This window comes from Salvelinus namaycush, chromosome 5 (genome assembly GCF_016432855.1).
Source record: "Salvelinus namaycush isolate Seneca chromosome 5, SaNama_1.0, whole genome shotgun sequence".
In the NCBI taxonomy this organism is placed as follows: Eukaryota; Metazoa; Chordata; class Actinopteri; order Salmoniformes; family Salmonidae; genus Salvelinus; species Salvelinus namaycush.
In genome coordinates, this window is record NC_052311.1 from 12,646,854 (window position 1) to 12,667,800 (window position 20,947).

At 40.0% G+C, this 20,947-nt stretch overlaps 1 protein-coding gene across 1 annotated transcript in view; it reads right to left on the minus strand.

Annotated features, from left to right (window-relative positions):
• Nucleotides 1–878: 878 nt before the first annotated feature.
• Nucleotides 879–20,947, minus strand: part of LOC120047392 (NXPE family member 3-like) — a 45,395-nt gene continuing 25,326 nt past the window's right edge. The window contains exons 2-6 of the mRNA XM_038992915.1: nucleotides 12,510–12,586; nucleotides 9,695–10,470; nucleotides 2,625–2,692; nucleotides 1,941–2,147; nucleotides 879–1,674 (exon numbers count right to left, since the gene is read on the minus strand). Of these exons, the coding sequence (XP_038848843.1) occupies nucleotides 1,142–1,674; nucleotides 1,941–2,147; nucleotides 2,625–2,692; nucleotides 9,695–10,470; nucleotides 12,510–12,575 (1,650 nt within the window). The 5' untranslated portion in view covers nucleotides 12,576–12,586 and the 3' untranslated portion in view covers nucleotides 879–1,141. The remainder of the gene's footprint in view (nucleotides 1,675–1,940; nucleotides 2,148–2,624; nucleotides 2,693–9,694; nucleotides 10,471–12,509; nucleotides 12,587–20,947) is intronic.

Consider the following 20,947-nt stretch of genomic DNA (forward strand, 5'->3'; position numbering starts at 1 on the left):
TCCTGCGCCTGACTTCTCTGCCGCCAGTAGCATCGCATTACAAAGACGTGCCGCTCTGATCTGTGCCACCTTAACTAGGTCTTTCCTTGCAGCACTCGACCACATGACTGGACAATAATCAAGATAAGACAAAACTAGAGCCTGCAGGACTTGCTTTATGGCAGTGTTGGAAAAAGTACCCAATTGTCATACTTGAGTAAAAGATAGCTTCAAAGAAAATGATTCAAGTAAAAGTGAAAGTCACTCAGTAAAAAACAACTTTAGTAAAAGTCTGAAAGTGTTAATTTTTTATATATTTAAGTATCAAAAGTAAATATAAGAGTATAAATCATTTCAAAGCAAAGGAGACGGCCACATTTTCTGGTGTTTTATTTATTTACAGATAGCCAGGGGCACGCTCCAAGTCTCAGGCATCATTTACAAACGAGGCATGTGTTTAGTGAGTCCATCAGATCAGAGGCAGTAGGGATGACCAGGGATGTTCTTTTGATAAGTGTATGAATTAGACAATTTTCCGGTCCTGCTTATCATTCAAAATGTAACGAGTACTTTTGAATGTTAGGGAAAATGTATGGAGTAAAAAGTAAGTAATTTTCTTTAGGAATGTAGTGAAGTAAAAGTAGTCAAAAATATGAATAGTAAAGTACAGATACCCCCAAAAATTACTTAAGTAGTACTTTAAAGCATTACTCCTTAAAACCTGTTTGGGAGAGGGGGCAGCATTTTCACAATCGGGTGAAAAGCATTAAAATCTCATGAAGTGCTTAAATTACAACCAGGAGCACTAAGTATCAGCACTTCTCTTGAATCGATTTTCTGTGGATATTAATAGTTATGCTATTCTCAGAAATGTGTGAGAACAGAAATTATTAAGGTTGAGGGGATTTTGGTTGTAAAGAAAACATTGAGCTCTGTGGTTTGCCATAGTTTTGAAAAGTTTTCATAGGTAAAATAGTTTTTATTTTAAAATAAGGCAACTTAGACAAGCTTTACATTCATTTTGAATATGGCAAACCGTTTTTAAAGGAATTATCTTCCTAACATTAAAATCCCTTTTCCCATATACTGTAGATTCCTTTCGGAGACAGCATTTTGTATACAGTAAGGCACAATGTTATTACAGGCATGAATACAACATTTTTCACTGCGGACAAACAAAGGACAGGAAGAGATCCACTTCATTTTGGATCACCACAGAGGGCGGGTGAATGTTGTCCGGAGAATAGTGGCAGGAAGTCATCTGCCAAACGTCAATGAGGACCAGAGGCAAGTCCCTGAATATTTCCCTGAGTGCCATGTCGAGCTGCCAGGAGAGCCAGTCGCTGCCGTACACATCCTTGTAGCCCGTGTTGGCTGACTTGATCACCACCAGAGTAGTGGGAGATCGTCTTAGGAGCGACGCCACAGCCCTACGGATGACGACCAGACGGTGTGCGTACATAGCCAGTGGGTACGTGGTGAAATGAGCCCAGATGGTGAAGACGACTACAGAGTGTGCACCCCCTGCCAAACCCTCCACCTCCCTGGCGATGTAGTGTAGGTCAGCCCAGGGGGTCTTGCTTGTCCGTATAGGTATCCCATGGGCCCGCCAGATGATACGGGTGTTATACTGGGTGTCGACTGCCTCAAAGGGGCCCGATTTGCTTGATGTGTGAAGGTTCAGGCGTTTCAATGCTGCAGAAGGATCATAAGTTTAATGCAAATATATTAATTCAGACAAACAATGCTCTGGGATATGCATTAATTAACCAAAGAAGTTATAAAAGTTATTATTACACTTTTGCCAAATACCGTGACTTACATGGGTGTCTTTGCATTCAACAATACCAGTTGTATAATTGCCTGGACAAAGCTTTATTAACCCATGTAAACCCATTTGAACACATAGACTTGACTACAAACATATTGACATAATAAACTGATTACAAACTATATCATACTTGGCACAGTTTCCTCCAGGTAGTCGAACCACTGACGGAGAGTGGAGTCACCCATCATAAGGATCTGTTTGTCCTTCAGGCATCCAGATATCAGTTTAGCTGAGGGGAAGGATTTTGAGTCACACACCAGGGATGTCCAGTGATCCTGGAGGTAGAATCCAGCTGGTACTGAGGTGTGCAAACCAGGACGGCATTTTGTTTGTGATCCTAGAGACAGAAAAAATACTTTCAGGCCTATGTTAGAACAACATGGGGTTAATAGATAACAGTGGGTTAATAATTAATCATATGCGTTAGGCTAAAGCATGTGATTTATTTGAAATGTTTTTATATATCCTCATTTTGACATTCATTGTGATAACACACAACTAATCATGTGATTAATTTAAATGTTTTTAGTATTAACATAAATAATTCAAATGATTGTTAAACAAGCTTTCACCTTGGAGTAATGTCGTCAAAACAAATTGTACTGGCAAATGACCTTGCATCACCTTGAAGCAACCATTATGTGCAATCATTGTAGTTATGTTTTTTTTTTTTTCTGAAAGTCAAAGCTGTGAGAAACACATACGGATGTCTCTGCAAAACTCTTGTGAGTTACAGTCAGTTAGCTAGGCCTATGTCAGACTTGGCTGTTGGTTCATAAGATAAGCAAAGGAGAAGTAATTTGGAACAACTTACGGATTTCATTGTCCTGTTGCTGGACATCGATAGCTGAATCGTCACCTGGTACAATAATGTTTGTGGAACTGCAGAGAAGAAGGAACTGTTAGTTTACAATTATTTTAAACGTTGTTAACAAGTAACCAAAAAGTGTTTGAGTTTTTGTTCTTAGTACTGTTTACTACGTGGCTGCTGTGCCATATGTTTCAACATCTTTGCTGCAAGAAACTTTCATGTTTCACACCAGATATATATATATATATTATAATGGTTTCAATCACTAACGGTTGAATGTGGGCTGGTCTGACCTAATTCCAATAAGGGAAATTTCCCCCAAAATTACAATTTTGTGTTGTTGCTATAAGTATTTAGGTATTTCCTACACATTCCCATTTTATGTCACGCTTATCTGACTGTATAGCGGTGAGCAAAATAGGACGTACAATTTAATGACATCATAACATTGTATTCTTAAGATGACTAAAAGTTAATTCTGCATAGAGTTATTTTCGGCATCAAATGGGAAACCTTCCAAGCAAATCAAACTGTAATACATTACACATTACAAATTATCATTAACCTCTACAGGATTGATTGGTCCCACTCGAATCGCTTGAGCTAACATAGGCTAATGCAATTAGCATGAGGTTGAAAGTAACAAGAACATTTCCCAGGACATAGACATATCTGATATTGGCAGAAAGCTTAAATTCTTGTTAACCTCTCTAGGGTATGTGGGACGGTAGCGTCTCACCTCGTCAACAGCCAGTAAAACTGCAGGGCGCCAAATTCAAAACAACAGAAATCCCATAATTAAAATTCCTCAAACATACATGTATTTTACACCATTTTAAAGATACACTTGTTGTAAATCCAGCCACAGTGTCCGATTTCAAAAAGGCTTTACGACGAAAGCAAACCATACGATTATGTTAGGTCAGAGCCAAGTCACAGGAAAACACAACCATTTTTCCAGCCAAAGAGAGGAGTCACAAAAAGCAGAAATATAGATAAAATGAATCACTAACCTTTGATGATCTTCATCAGATGACACTCATAGGACTTCATGTTACACAATACATGTATGTTTTGTTCGGTAAAGTTCATATTTATATCCAAAAATCGCAGTTTACGTTGGCGCGTTATGTTCAGTAGTTCCAAAACATCCGGTGATTTTGCAGAGAGCCACATCAATTTACAGAAATAGTCATCATAAATGTTGATGAAAATACAAGTGTCATACATGGAATTTTAGATCCACTTATCCTTAATGCAACCGCTGTATCAAATTTAAAAAAACTTTACGGAAAAAGCAAACCATGCAATAATCTGAGTACGGCGCTCAGACGACAAATCAACCCAAAGAGATATCCGCCATGTTGGAGTCAACAGAAGTCAGAAATAGCATTATAAATATTCACTTACCTTTGATGATCTTCATCAGAATGCACTCCCAGGAATCCCAGTTCCACAATAAATGTTTGTTTTGTTCGATAATGTCCATAATTTATGTCCAAATTCCTCCTTGTTGTTCGCGCGTTCATTACACAATCTAAACTCACGACGTGCGGGCAGGTCCAGGCAAAAGTTCTGACGAAAAGTCATATTACAGTCCATAGAAACATGTCAAACGAAGTATAGAATCAATCTTTAGCATGATTTTAACATAAATCTTCAATAATGTTCCAACCGGAGAATTCCTTTGTCTTCAGAAATGCGATGTAACTCAAGCTAACTCTCACATGAACGCGCATGGTCAGCGCATGGTCAGCTCATGGCAGACCTTATTCAATCCCATCTCATTCACCCCCACCTCACAGTAGAAGCATCATACAAGGTTCTAAAGACTGTTGACATCTAGTGGAAGCCTTAGGAAGTGCAACATGACCCCATTTCCACTGTATCTTGGATAAGCAAAGAGTTGAAAAACTGAAAACCTCAGATATCCCACTTCCTGGTTGGATTGTTTCTCAGGTTTTTGCCTGCCATATGAGTTCTGTTATACTCACAGACATCATTCAAACAGTTTTAGAAACTTCAGTGTGTTTTCTATCCGAATCTACTATTAATATGCATATCCTATCATCTGGGCCTGAGTAGCAGGCAGTTTACTCTGGGCACGCTTTTCATCCGGATGTGAAAATACTGCCCCCTACCCCAAAGAAGTTAATCTAACCACACTGTCCAATTTACAGTAGCTATTACAGTGAAATAATACCATGTCATTGTTTGCGGAGAGTGCAGTTATGAACTTCAAAAGTTATTAATAAACCAATTAGGCACATTTGGGCAGTGTTGATACAACATTTTGAACAGAAATGCAATGGTTAATTGCATCACTCTAAAACTTTGCACACACACTGCTGCCATCTAGTGACCAACATCTAAATTGCTCCTAGGCTGGAATAATACACTATGGCCTTTCTTTTGCATTTCAAAGATGGTACAAAAAAATAAAAAAAATAATAATAAAACGTGCATGGTCTTTTCTTTGTATTATCTTTTACCAAATCTAATGTTATATTCTCCTACATTCATTTCACATTTCCACAAATTTCTAAATGTTTACTTTAATGGTATCAAGAATATGCATATCCTTACTTCAGGTCCTGAGCTACAGGCTGTTAGATTTGGGTATGTCCTTTTAGGCAAAACATTTTTTTTAAAGAGGCCGATCCTTAAGAGGTTTTTAACCAAAGGGCCTTGGTAACTACATTCCATTCACCTCATATCAGTCCACATACAGTAATACACTACCATTCAAAAGCTAATCCAAGTTTATCATTTTAAAAGGCTAATTGATCATTAGAAAACCCTTTTGCAATTATGTTATCACAGCTAAAACTGGCCTTCTTTAGACTAGTTGAGTATCTGGAGCATCAGCATTTGTAGGTTCGATTACAGGCCCAAATGGCCAGAAACAAAGTACTTTCTTCTGAAACTCATCAGTCTAATCATGTTCCGAGAAATTAAGGCTATTCCATGTGAGAAATTGCCAAGAACCTGAAGATCTCGTACAACGCTGTGTACTACTCCCTTCACAGAACAGCGCAAACTGTCTCTAACCAGAATAGAAAGAGGAGTGGGAGGCCCCGGTGCACAACAGAGCAAGAGGACAAGTACATTAGAGTGTCTAGTTTGAGAAACAGACACCTCACAAGTCTTCAACTGGCAGCATCATTAAATAGTACCCGCAAAATACCAGTCTCAATGTCAACAGTGAAGAGGCGACTCTGGGATGCTGGCCTTCTAGGCAGAGTTGCAAATAGAAAAAGACATATCTCAGACTGGCCAATAAAAATAAAACATTAAGATGGGCAAAAGAACAGAGACACTGGACAGAGGAAGTGTCACGCCCTGACCTTAGAGATCCTTATTTATTCTCTATGTTTGGTTAGGTCAGGGTGTGACTCGGTTGGGAAAATCTATGTTTTCTATTTCTTTGTTGTTTTGCCGTGTGTGGTTCCCAATCAGAGGCAGCTGTCTATCGTTGTCTCTGATTGGGGATCATATATAAGTTGTCATTTTCCGTTTGGGTTTTGTGGGGTGTTGTTTTCTGTTTAGGTTGTTTCCCTGACAGAACTGTGCGCTTTCGTTTTCTCCGTTTGTCATTTTGTTTGAGTGTTTTTGTGAACATTAAATTATGAACACTTTCCACGCTGCGCTTTGGTCTCATTCCGACGACGAACGTTACAGGAAGATTGTAAAAAAGTGTCATGGACAGACAAATCTGAGTCTGAGGTGTTCGGATCACAAAGAAGAACATTCGTGAGACGCAGAAAAAATGAAAAGATGCTGGAGGAGTGCTTGACGCCATCTGTCAAGCACTCCAAGCAATGTGATGGCCTGAGGGTGCTTTGGTGGAGGTAAAGTTGGAGATTTGTACAGGATTAAAGGGATCTTGAAGAAGGAAGGCTATCCCTCCATTTTGCAATGCCATGTCATACCCTGTGGACGGTGCTTATTTGGAGACAATTTCCTCCTACGACAGGACAATGACCCAAAACACAGCTCCAAACTATGCAAGAACTATTTATGGAAGAAGCAGTCAGCTGGTATTCTGTCTATAATGGAGTGGCCAGCACATCTCAACCCTATTGAGCTGTGCCCATCCAGCCAATCCAACTTGTGGGAGGTGTTTCAGGAAGCATGGGGTGAAATCTCTTCAGATTACCTCAACAAATTGACAACTAAAATGCCAAAGGTTTGCAAGGCTGTAATTGCTGCAAATGGAGGATTCTTTGACATAAGCAAAGTTTGAAGGACACAATTATTATTTCAATTAAAAATCATTATTTATAACCTTGTCAACGTCTTGACTACATTTCCTATTCATTTTGCAACTCATTTCATGTATGTTTTCATGGAAAACAAGTACATTTCTAAGTGACCCCAAACGGTATTGTACAATGTAGTATCCTACTGGCTACATTGTACAATCTCACTAAAGAATGAATTGAAATGATCTACATTTGCTCTTTTTTAAAAGCGCTATAGAAGTTGAGCGTATTATTATTAATAATAAATATAGACCTACTATGTATTGTAGTTCACAGCTCAATTGAAAATGACCCCCAAAGCAACACACACTAATACTGTATCCTCCTTCCCACTGCTCCCTTCCACAGTGGGACCACTCCTTAAAACCAGAGGAAGGCCTCTAAATGTCATAAAACATCATTCACTCTTGCAGGACATTCTACTACTGTTACCTCTTTCTGTTTGGCCTTGCCCTAGGGACCCTCACTGCCCAGCAAACCTTATTATCAGCACATCAGCTGATAATCCAATCTTGAATAAACAACAATTGTTTGGTCTGTCATGCCATACATTTTTCTTATAAATTAAAATATTTGCATTAAACCAATAAGGTTTTCTTTGAATAAGTCTTTTAGTTATTCTTCTTCATGCAATATAGCAATTTTTTGTCATTTGGGGGTATTTTGTTTGGGTTTAACATAAACTTCTGTAGTTTTGTCATACTGTTCTAATTTAGCAGTATTAATCCAAACTAGCCACGCCCTGCCCTTATGGGCGGTAAATCATCTGAAATAATACATTTGATTCAATGCAACTTCATCTTTGAGGACTGACAGTGAAGAACCCACCACAGAATTTTCACCTCAATAACCTCCCTGCAAATATATATTTTTGTGTTTATTCTCTTTAGCTTTTTGGTCTGCATATGCCTCAACTCTGTCCTAAATTTAATGTGGTATCATGGCTTGAGTTCCATGTTCCATGTTATCCAATAGGACACCTAAGGCCAGCTAATTGTTTTTGGTCCTGGATGTGCATTGCACACATCTAAGCTTGGAGTGAAGGTTATATTTCGCCCTCTATGTGTTGACCGACTAATCTACCAGCTCAGTTTGTGGCTAACATAATTGTAATATGGATAGTATTGTGTATAATTGCATATAAACCCTGTGAGTCGTAGAAATTTGCACATACTGTGCCTTTAGAAAAAAGTCACACCGTTTGACTTTTCCATATTTTGTTGTTTTACAGCCTGAATTTCAAATTTATTAAATTCAGATTTTTCATCACTGGTCTACACACAATTCCCCATAATATCAAAGTGAAATTATGTTTTTCAAATTTTTTACAAATGAGTTAAACAGAAAGCTAAAATGTCTTGATTCATTAAGTATTCAACCCCGTTGTTATGGCAAGTCTTAATAAGTTCAGGAGCAAAAATCCACTTAACAAGTCACATAATAAGTGGCCAACCCAATACCAACCTAATTGACAGAGTGAAAATAAGGAAGCCTGTACAGTATAATATAGTCCAAAACATTCATCCTGTTTGCAACAAGGTACTAAAGTAATACTGCAAAGCAATTAACATTTTGTCCTGAATACAAAGTGTTATGTATAGGTAAAATCCAAAACAAAACATTACTGAGTACCACTCTCCATATTTTCAAGCATAGCGGTGGCTGCATCATGTTATGGGTTTGCTCGTAATCATTAAGCCCTGGGAAGCAGTGGTGAAAAAAGTACCTAAATGTCATACTTGAGTAAAAGTAAAGATACCTTAATAGAAAATGACTCAAGTAAAAGTAAAATTCAACATGTAAAACCCTAATTGATTAAAAGTCTAAAAGTATTTTGGTTCAAATATACTTAAATATCAAAAGTAAATGTAATTGCTAAAATGAATTTAAGTATCAAAAGGTAAAGTATAAATCATTTAAATTAACTTATATTAAACAAACCAGACGGCACCATTTTCTTGTTTTTTTAAATTTACGGATAGCCAGGGGCACACTCCAACACTCAGATATAATTTACAAATGAAGCATTTGTGTTTAGTGAGTCCGCCAGATCAGAGGCAATAGGGATGACCAGGGATGTTCTCTTGAGAAGTGCATGAATTGGACCTTTTTCCTGTCCTGCTAAGCATTAAAAATTTAAGGAGTACTTATGGGTGTCAGGGAAAATGTCTGGAGTAAAAAGCACATTATCTTCTTCAGGAATGTTGTGAAGTTAAAGTAACAGTTGTCAAAAACCTATATAGTAAATAAAACTGCTGGGGAGTCTTTAACAAAACAGAATGGAGCTAAGCACAGGAAAATCCTAGGGGAAAACATGGTTCAGTCTCCTTTCCAACAGACACTGGGAAATTCACCTTTCAGCAGGACAATAACGTAAAAATCAAGGCCAAATATATACTGGAGTTGCTTACCAAGAAGACAGTGAATGTTCCTGAGTGGCCGAGTTACAGTTTTGACTTAAATCTGCTTGAAAATCTATGGCAAGACTTGAAAAGGGTTGTCTATGATAAACAACCATTAACAGAGCTTGAAGAATTCTGAAAATAATAATGGGCAAATGTTGCACAATGCAGGTGTGGAAAGCTTACCCAGAACGCGTGTGAATCTTATGTAAATTATATTTCTGTATTTCATTTTCAATACATTTGCAAAAAGTCTAAAAACATGTTTCCACTATGTCATTATGGGGTATTTTGTGTAGATGGGTCAGAAAACAAATCCATTTAATCCATTTTCAATTCAAGCTGTAACAAAGAAATTTGGAATAAGTCAAGGAGTATGAATATTTTCTGAAGGTACTGTATCTACCTCTTAAGAAGGGTCGTCTCCACCTTGGAGAGTACTGCCTGGTAACCGCCCATGCTGTGGTAGGTCAAAGCATGGCAAGGCAGGGAAGATGGCCGACGACAGAACCAGGTCTCCCCAGTGACTGGCTCTCTGTACTCACAGCAACACTGTGACTCGTTCCCCACCAGCCTAGGACTTCTCTGGGCATTGCACATCGCCGTTTCCTGCTTGCCACCCTCCTCAAAGTAGCCTTGGAAGTAGACCTTATCTGGGTCCTGTTCTCTTTGCCTACACAGTACCTGCACGGCCTCGCTGGAGTGCACTAGCCGGATGGACACCTTGGCAGGTCCGGGCCAATGCAGGGCCAAGCGGGCAGTGTAGGTGCCATTAAAGTGGTCTGTTACAGCTCCATAAGTACTGGCCTTAAGTTCTGAGTTAAACAACTTGGCCTGAAAAAAGTCCCCTCCATAGGTTTTGATCCTGTTTTTAGTATCTCTAGCTATCAAAATCACATCTATAAACCCTCCAACTGTGTGGTTTGAATTGGGGTTGACAACAGAGAATGAGCACTTAGTGGGGTTTGTGGCCTCATCTGTGGATAAGAGGACAACAGGCGGTAATGACCATTGTAGCTCTGTGAGCAGAGATTCCCATTCCTCTTTACTTATTAAGGAGTCATTGGTTGGTGTAAATGTCCTGTTGGTGATTCCACTACAATGACTTGGGAAGCTAGTGTGGTTGTATTTGAGATGATTGGATGGTGACACATTCAGTAGGCACTGGTTGAATTGACATACCTAAAGTGAGACAAAGAAAGAATCTGTTTATCGCCAAACAAACTATTGACCTAAACACTATGTTGACTATAGCCTAGAGGCACATAGAAAGTGTACCTTAATACCTCTTGAGCTTAGTATAGCTGTCTTACCCCATCAAAAGCCCAAACACAGTGCATTCGGAAAGTATTCAGACGTCTTGACCTTTTCCACATTTTGACAAGTTACAGCCTTATTCTAAAATTGATTAAATTGTTTTTTTCCCCTCATCAATCTACACACACAATACCTCATAGTGACAAAGCAAAAACGGGTTTAGAAATTTTAGCAAATGTATTAAAATGTAAAACTGAAATATCACATTTACATAAGTATTCAGACGCTTTATACTCAGGACTTTTGTTGAAGCACCTTTGGCAGGGATTACAGCCTTGAGTCTTCTTGGGTATGACGCTAGAAGCTTGGCACACCTGTATTTGGGGAGTTTCTCCCCTTCTTCTCTGCAGATAATCTCAAGCTCTGTCAGGTTGTATGGGGAGCGTTGCTGCACAGCTATTTTCAGGTCTCTCCAGAGATGTTAGATTGGGTTCAAGTCCGGGCTCTGGCTGGGCTACTCAAGGACATTCAGAGACTTGTCCCGAAGCCACTCCTGTGTTGTCTTGGCTGTGTGCTTACGGTCATTGTCCTGTTGTAAGGTGAACCTTCACCCCAGTCTGAGGTCCTGAGCGCTCTAGAGCAGGTTTTCATCAAGGATCTCGCATTACTTTGCTCCGTTCATCTTTCCCTTGATCCTGACTAGTCTCCCAGTCCCTGCAGCTGAAAAACATCCCCACACCATGATGCTGCCACCACCATTATTTGACAGGCAAGTCAGTTAAGAACAATTTCTTATTTGCAATGACGCCCTACCGGGGAACAGTGGGTTAACTGCCTTTTCAAGGGCAGAACGACAGATTTTTACCTTGTCAGCTCGGGAATTCAATCCAGCAACTTTTCGGTTACTGGCCCAACGCTCTAACCACTAGGCTACCTGCCGCCGTAGGGATGGTGCCAAGTTTTCTCCAGATGTAACGCTTGGCATTCAGGCCAAAGAGTTCAATCTTGGTTTCATCAGACCAGAGAATCTGTTTCACATGGTCTGAGAGTCTTTAGGTGCCTTTTGGCCAACTCCAAATGGGTTGTCGTGCCTTTTATTGAGGAGTGGCTTCCGTCTGGCCAATTTATCATAAGGACCTGAATGGTGGTGTGCTGCAAAACTGGAGCAGAACTGGAGCTTTGTCAGAGTGACCATTGGGTTGTTGGTCATCTCCCTGACCAAGGCTCTTCTCCCCCGATTGTTCAGTTTGGCCGGGCTGACAGCTCTAGGAAGAGTCTTGGTGGTTCCAAACTTCTTCCATTTAAGAATGAAGGAGGCCACTGTGTTCTTGGGGACCTTCAATGCTGCAGATATTTTTGTAAGCTTCCCCAGATCTTTGCCTCGATACAATCCTGTCTCGGAGCTCTACAGACAATTCCTTCGACAACATGGCTTGGTTTTTGCTCTGACATACACTGTCAACTGTGGGACCTTATATAGACAGGTGTGTGCCTTTCAAAATCATGTCCAATCAATTGAATTTACCACAGGTGGACTCCATTCAAGTTGTAGAAACATCTGAAGGATGATCGACGGAAACAGGATGCACCTGAGCTCAATTTCGAGTCTCATAGCAAAGGGTCTGAATACTTATGTAAATAAGGTGTTTCTGTGTTTTATTTTTAATTTTCTAAAATGTTATGAGGCACTGTGTGTGGATTGCTGAGGATTTTTATTTTATTTAACTCAATTTTTGAATAAGGCTGTAACGTAACAAAATGTGGAAAAAGGGAAAGGATTTGAATTCTTTCCGAATGCACTGTATAATCTTGTATCAATAATGCTGTCGTAAACAATGTATAGCTTCAAAATGGTTAAAACAAAATAAATGTTTAAAATGATCCTCTGGATGGCATGCCAGTCTTAACATCTGAAGCTCTGTCTCTGTCTATACATTTGGCTTGGGTTCCATTTCAGAACTTACAAATAAAAGATAAATGCAGATCAATAGTATCAAAGCCAATATCAGTAGCTGAAGCAGTCTTCCCATCCTCCATATATCTGTTGGTAAATTAAAGAGAACGTCAAAGTGAACTTCAGCACAGTAATAATAAACAGTCACAATTATACCAATCTGAATGAAAATGTGTAAATGAATAGAATGGACCTATAATGTAGATCAGGTTTATTCTCCGAGGGGAAGCTGAATTTATCAAGTTTTCTCAGCAGGATTGATGGGGCATATCAACAACATGCTTTGCTTTGTACTCAGACTCTGGTTGAACTTCACTGCTAGAGAGAAACACATGATGATGGTGGACGCTAAAGTTAGCTATCTAGATAGCTAGATATTGACTGCATGCATTGTTTTTTCAACTTGCTGCTTGTCTAGTCACACTTTCAGTTCTGTTTGGTAAAGCCTACCACACTTGTTCTTGATGAAAATAGAGAGCTGCTAATTCAACGGTTGTTGCTAGCCTGCATGAAGCTATACACTGCAGCTCGTGCTCGCACTGGAGGAGACGCTGTCTGGAGGCTCAATAGAGAGCAATAGTAATTGTAGCCCCTAACTCCGCCATGGCTCGTTAGCCAACGCCTATAGGGAAATTAATTGTTTAGATAAATGCCAAAAATAAGGTCTGAGGAAAACACAGGCTTTGGAGATCTTCATCAGCTAACGTAAGATTTTGTAAATCTTGACACATTTATTTAATCCAAAAATCACTTAAAAACAAGTGTATCTTTAATTTGCTGTACAACATGTATTTTTCAGCAAAGTTTATAATGAGTTTTTTGGTTAGATTACGTCGCTGTGTAAAATTTCTCCGGACAATTTGGTGTTATTTGTGACCATGGCTGCGTTGTAAAACCAGGATTTGTAGCTATAAATACGCACATTTTCGAACAAAACATAAATGTATTGTATAACATGATGTTATAAGACTGTCATCTGATGAAGTTGTTCAAAGGTTAGTGATTAATTTTATCTCTATTTGTGGGTTTTGTGAAAGCTATGTTTGCGGTGAAAAAATGGCGTTGTGTGTTTGGCTATTGTGGTGAGCTAACATAAATATATATTGTGTTTTCGCTGTAAAACACTTAAAAAATCGGAAATATTGGCTGGATTCACAAGATGTTTATCTTTCATTTGCTGTACATGTATTTTTCATAAATGTTTTATGATGAGTATTTATGTATTTCACGTTGCTCTCTGTAATTATTCTGGCTGTTTTGGTGCCATTTATGATCATGGCACCAATGTAAAACCAGGATTTGTAGCTATAAATATGCATATTTTCGAACAAAACATAAATGTATTGTATAACATGATGTTATAAGACTGTCAACTGATGAATTTGATCAAAGGTTAGTGATTAATTTCATCTCTATTTGTGGGTTTTGTGAAAGCTATGTTTGCGGTGAAAAAATGGCGTTGTGTGTTTGGCTATTGTGGTGAGCTAACATAAATATATATTGTGTTTTCGCTGTAAAACGTTTTAAAAATCGGAAATGTTGGCTGGATTCACAAGATGTTTATCTTTCATTTGCTGTATTGGACTTGTGATTTCATGAAATTATATGATATCTGTGGCGCTAGGCTAGGCTATGCTAGTCAGCTTTTTTGATGAGGATGATCCCGGATCCGGGATTGGGGGTCCGTAGAGCAGAAAGGTTTCATACTTCATAAAGGTCATGGTAACTGAATGACATTATTGTTGTTAATTTTCTCGAAATCTAAAGGCAAACCTAGATTTGAGCCAATGTCATAATAGCTGAAACTGTAATTACTACAACCTTGTGAAAGTGTCAAAGTGGGCCTCCCGAGTGGTGCAGCGGTACTAAGTTACTGCATCGCAATGCTTGAGGCGTCACTACCGACCGGGGTTTGATCCTAGGCTGTGTCACAGCCTAGGATCGGCCCAGCGTCGTCCGTGTTAGGGGAAGGTTTGTCTGGCCGGATTTCCTTGTCCTAGCGACTCCTTGTGGCGGGCCGGGTAAGACTTTGGTCGCCAGGTGTACGGTGTTTCCTCCGACACATTGGTGTGGCTGACTTCCGGGTTAAGCGAGCAGTTTATCAAGAAGCAGTGTGGCTTGGCAGGGTCGTGTTTCGGAGGACGCATGGCTCTCAACCTTTGCCTCTCCCGAGACTGTATGGGAGTTGCAACGATGGGACAAGACTGAAACTACCAATTGGATATCACGAAAAACGGGTAAAAACACACAAAAAAGTGACAAAGTGACAGGTTTTTATTTGATCAAAAACAACTTTATATTGAAGGCTACTATTTGTTTTGTAACAGAGGGGGTTAATATAAGCCTTGTTGTCTGCCTGTCAGACCTCATCAACATCATTATGGATATATCCAAGTAAATACCAATAGAACACAGCTCAAATTGTCACGCCCTGACCTTAGAGAGCCTTTTTATGTCTCTATTTGGTTTGGTCAGGGTGTGATTTGGGTGGGTATTCTATGTTCATTATTTCTATGTTTTGTGTTTCTATGTTTTGGCCGGGTATGGTTCTCAATCAGTGACAGCTGTCTATCGTTGTCTCTGATTGGGAATCATACTTAGACACCCTGTTTTGCCACCTTAGGATGTGGGATGTTGTTTTTTGTTAGCTCTGTGTAGCCTTCAGAACGTGACGTTCGTTGTTCTTTTGTTGTTTTGTTTGGTGTTCGGATTTAATAAAGATGAACACGTACCACGCTGCATCTTGTTCTCATCCTTCCGACGAGCGTTACACAAATAAACAAAAATGCAGCTAGTGTGTCATTCCAGGTGCAATGTTTGACATGACTGTGGTAGCTGAAGTTTGCTTGCTTGCTAGCTAGCAAGTGACACAAAGGTTAGGAAAGATACTGGTAACTAACCCAAGATATCTCATCAGCGTCATTTCCAATGGGAGAAAAATAAGCATAGTGTGCAGAACAAGCAAAGGGGTGGACAGAGCCAAGCAAGAGTTAGCGAGATCCTATTGGCATGTTTTAGCATGTATTTGCATATTTCCGTCAGGGAACGTCTTCTCTGTGAAGTGCACATGTGCAATAACTCAATTCGTACTCCTGTCATGACGTTGGCCTGTTTGTGAAGTTTATGACCCCGCATAAATACCTTTCCCCCTTTCCTCTCTCTCTACTCTACAGAGTGACTCTTGGAAACACTCTTTGTTAACATAGAGAGAGTCAGGTAACATCAAAAGGGTTGTAAACAGAACCATATTCCGGTAATCCAACCAGTTGAAAATATGCGTTGGTACTTAAAGAACATGATATCAGATCAGTTGTCATCTGAGTCATTATTACTGATGATAGGACGACATAAACTGTATCTTGGAAAGTCTACACATTATAGTTATCAGATTCACATGGAATTGTTGTGCAATTTAAATGATTAAATATGAAACTATTTGTGAACAGATTAAATGTAATTTTAGCTTCTAAATGAGAGAATTGGTTTTCATAAGTGAACTAGGCTCAACTCAGTGGCCCTGCCCATGTGATCAGACATTGGTTGTGAACTATTAAACACGCCCTTCTCTCCCTACTACATAAGCCCTTTACAAAAATGTAACATTTGTGTTCCCGAGGACGTGAGGACGGCTGTCCAGACATTAAAAGGGCTTATATCAACTGCAGAACTAAGACAAAAACCTAACGAAATTGGCATCGTGTTCCAGACGACGTGAGGGCTGCTGTCCAGACATTAAAAATGGTGAATTTCAACGTGGAGGTGACGATCGACACGTTGAAGAGATTCATTTTGACTATACCAGCCAGAATATAGCATGAGAGTATAATATGGCAACTTGGTATGAACTTTGAACTCTTATTCACTAAAGAAGTGATATCTCGGGGCCTCCCGGGTGACGCAGTGGTCTAGGGCACTGCATCGCAGTGCTAGCTGCGCCACCAGAGTCTCTGGGTTCGCGCCCAGGCTCTGTCGCAGCCGGCCGCAACCGGGAGGTCCGTGGGGCGACGCACAATTGGCATAGCGTCATCCGGGTTAGGGAGGGTTTGGCCGGTAGGGATATCCTTGTCTCATCGCGCTCCAGCGACTCCTGTGGCGGGCCGGGCGCAGTGCGCGCTAACCAAGGGGGCCAGGTACACAGTGTTTCCTCCGACACATTGGTGCGGCTGGCTTCCGGGTTGGAGGCGCGCTGTGTTAAGAAGCAGTGCGGCTTGGTTGGGTTGTGCTTCGGAGGACGCATGGCTTTCGACCTTCGTCTCTCCCGAGCCCGTACGGGAGTTGTAGCGATGAGACAAGATAGTAATTACTAGCGATTGGATACCACGAAAATTGGGGAGAAAAGGGGAGAAAATTTTAATAAAAGAAAAAAAGAAGTGATATCTCCTAGCCGTTGAGTTAGCATCAGCAGCTGTAAACGTGGGCTTTGAAAGGACGAACAAAGTATCTGTTCTATCACACGGCGACGGTACTACAACGTATCCACTCTACCACCAGACATTCTTCAGAGGACAAGAGATTCCTGCTGGGCAACCCGGCCTTCCATTTACGACCAACCTATTGAAGCGCAGCTCAGAGTAAATATTTCTTGCATTTTCCTTTTCCAAATGGGCGGTTATTTAGAACGCATAAGATTCTGTATTACGATAGCATGGCTTTCCAAGGTCCGATAGAACCACAAACCCTTTGTTCCTCAGTCTTCCCGCGCTTTCATTTCACCCAACCCCATTTCTTTGTGTAACCAGCCGTCATATCTGTTCCGTCCACTAGAGACGTCGTTTTGTATGACCTAATTAGTAATCAATGTATGACCCATCCTGTGTATATGTAATTCTGTGTGATTGTTTAGGTATTTCATAAATAAATAAATTAACCAAATGTTGTATTGCTGATTCAACTTGTTAGCCAGGGTTCGGGAAGATAACCAAGAGGTTACGATGTTCAGATGAGACTGAATAAGGTGACGATTAATAATTGACTGCTATTGATGTAAAAGATTACCAAGTCTTTAAGAGTTTATTTGGAAGATAACAGCTCTATAAACATTATTTTGTGGTGCCCCGACTTTCTAGTTAATTACATTTACATGATTAGTTTAATCAGGTAATATTAATTACAGAGAAATTACTTTATAGAATAGCATGTCATATCACTTAATCCGGCATAGGAAAGACACGACACTCCTTTTAACCCTCCTGTTGTGTCCTGGTCGAAATGGACCGATTTACACGTTTTCTCTCTGAAAAATGTTGTTCATTTAATCTGATTCCCATAAAGTTCTGTGACTTTGTCCACACAGGGCATCTGAACACACAAAATACATGTTTATGATTTTTATTACATTTTGGGTGTTTTCTTTCACTTTTGTACACCTGTGGTCTTCATCCCCACATGAGAGGAGAGGTCGGCTCTCGGCTGAAAATGTTATCAGGATGACCCCAGGTCCAACGAGATACGCCATATCCTGAGATGATGACATAAAATCCTGCTTCGAACTGTTCCTGACAGAGTCAATCGAAACTATAGTGCTAAACATGACCAACTTGGAGGGGAGATGCGTTTACACAGACAACTGGAAGGACGTATATGGGTCTCTTGATTTTGGCTGGTGTGTACAGATCCAGAAACAAATCTACCACCAGTTTATGGGATGCAGAGTCTGGTCGGGCAATTTTTCGTGCCACTATGTCACTCCAGACATTTCATGTGTTGTCACGGGTCATTCGCTTCGACAATCGTGATACAAGACCAGGCCGCCGTCAACAAGACAAGCTGGCAGCGATCAAAGAGGTTTGGCACAAGTGGGTGGAGAGCCTGCAACTCATCTATAACCCAAGTCCAGACATCACAGTGGAAAAGCATCTGATCACTTTTAGGGCACGCTGCCCATTCAAACAGGACATGCCGAGTAAACCGTCTAAATATGGAATAAAGATATGGGCAGCATGTGATGCCAGGACAAGTTAAGCCTGGAACATGCAGGTTTACACCGGGAAACCTGCTGACGGTGTTCCCGAAAGGAACCAGGCAAGGCGGGTGGTCCTGGAAATGACTGCACATCTCCAGGGGAACAACATCACGTGACACTTTCTTCACCTCATATGCTCTTGATCAGGAACTGCTCCAAAAATAAATGACCATGTTCGGGACGGTCAGAAGGAACAAGCCTGCGTTGCCTCCTGCATTACTCACTACCAAGGACAGGGATCGTTTTTCCTCTAAATTTGCCTTCACAGATACACACACTCTTGTGTCCTACTGCCCATAGAAAAATAAGAATGTGCTCCTGATGACAACTCTGCACAGGGATGCCGCTGTGAGTAGCAGGGAGAAGGTAAAAAAAAATGTTTTCATGTTTTATCAGCACCATAAAAATAAGACATGTTGTTGTTTGGTGAAATGCTCATTGAATTTGTGAACAATATGGAGTCAATTCTATTAATTTGAATATGTAAATATGTTTTAGATGTGATAAATTTAAACAACGCTTTGATGCAATTTAAACAACGCTTTGATGCAATTTTTCACGTTATTATGCAAGACATGAAGTATCACTTGTACGTACTCATTTTTTAATTTACTGATTGATGCACTTTTGCAGGTTACTGGCACATACTCTTGTAAGAGGATCCCGGCACGTTGGCCCATGGAGGTGTTCTTCAACATTCTAGATGTGTCAGTCTACAACGCGTTTGTGGTGTGGATGGAGGTGAATCCAAGCTGGAAGCAGGGGAAATTCTTCAAGGGGAGACTATTCCTAGAAGAGTTGGGGAAAACCATGGTGGTACCCCTCATTCAAAGGGGCCAAAACCTTCCTCCAACACCATCCTCTGCTGAATTGGTGAGAGATATACAAGGGCCAGAAGCAAGATCTATGGCCGCAAGAGACAGAAGAAACAAAAGGAAGAGGTGGAATCTGTGTGCACCAAGAGATGTCAAAACGGGCATTATGTACCATAAATGCAGTGCATAGATTTGCAACAATCACCACGTATTTTTCAACATGTGCATGAGAACACACAAAATGTAACCACCATTGATTTACAGATTGGGAACATGTTAATGTTTTTGTTATTGTTAGTAATACTGTTATTGTTACTGTTGTTCTTTAATGTGTTCAGACATTCATTTTGTAAAATGGTAAAGTTTTCATCTGTAGTTTTGGGCCTATGTCTTTTCTTTACTAATAAAATCATACCTGTCAGTTTTGACCGGGAACACAACAGATGTTATTTTGTGCCACTATTTAAAAATGTGAAATGGTTTCAAAACAAATGTCCTTGTTAAGCTTTGTAGTCCTTGTTAAACACAAAGTAGTCTGTGATAAATAGCACAATATGTTTCATCTGAGTATTTGTTAAAGTCAAATGAATCCATACATTATGCTTTTTTTACTCAAAAACGAGTTGTATGCGCTCAGGTCAATGAGGCCTACAGGCCATAAATAGCAAATAGAAGTTCAAAATGTGCAATGTTCACAAGAACGTAAGTTGATGAAAATATCTAACACAATATTAGGTCATATAATATGTATTATTATGGTTTTATAATCAGCTATAATGGGGCGGTCATTTTGGACCGGGAACACAGAATTAAAACTTCTTAGGGATAGGCGTCCCGCTAGTGGACAACAAAGTCAAGGACAACAAAGTCAAGGTATTGGAGTGGCCATCACAAAGCCCTGACCTCAATTCTATAGAAAATTTGTGGGCAGAATTGAAAAAGCATGTGTGAGCAAGGAGGCCTACAAACCTGACTCAGTTACACCAGCTCTGTCAGGAGGAATGGTCCAAAATTCACCCAACTTATTGTGGGAAGCTTGTGGATGGCTACCCGAAACGTTTGACCCAAGTTAAACAATTTAAAGGCAATGCTACCAAATACTAATTGAGTGTATGTAAACTTCTGACCCACTGGGAATGTGATGAAAGAAATAAAAGCTGAAATAAATCATTCTCTCTACAATTATTCTGACATTTCACATTCTTAAAATAAAGTGGTGATCATTAACTGACCTAAGACAGGGAATCTTTACTAGGATTAAATGTCATGAATTGTGAAAAACTGATTTTAAATGTATTTGGCCAAGATGTATGTAAACTTCCGACTTCAACTGTATTTTTTAACCAAACCCATTCAACATTCTGGCAACAACATCGACATCCTCTGGGAGAAAACAGTTGATGATGAGATGGCGGCACAGAAAAGAATGGGTACACTGAACCGGTAAGAATTATAAACATACACTAAGTGTACAAAACATTAGGAACACCTTCCTAATATGGAGTTGCACCCCCCTTTGCCTTCAGAACAGCTTCAATTTGTTGGGGCAATAACTCTACAAGGTGTCGAAAGCGTTCCACATGGATGCTAGCCCAGATTGACTCCAATGCTTCCCACAGTTTTCTGGATATCCTTTGGGTGGTGAACCATTCTTGATACACACAATAAACT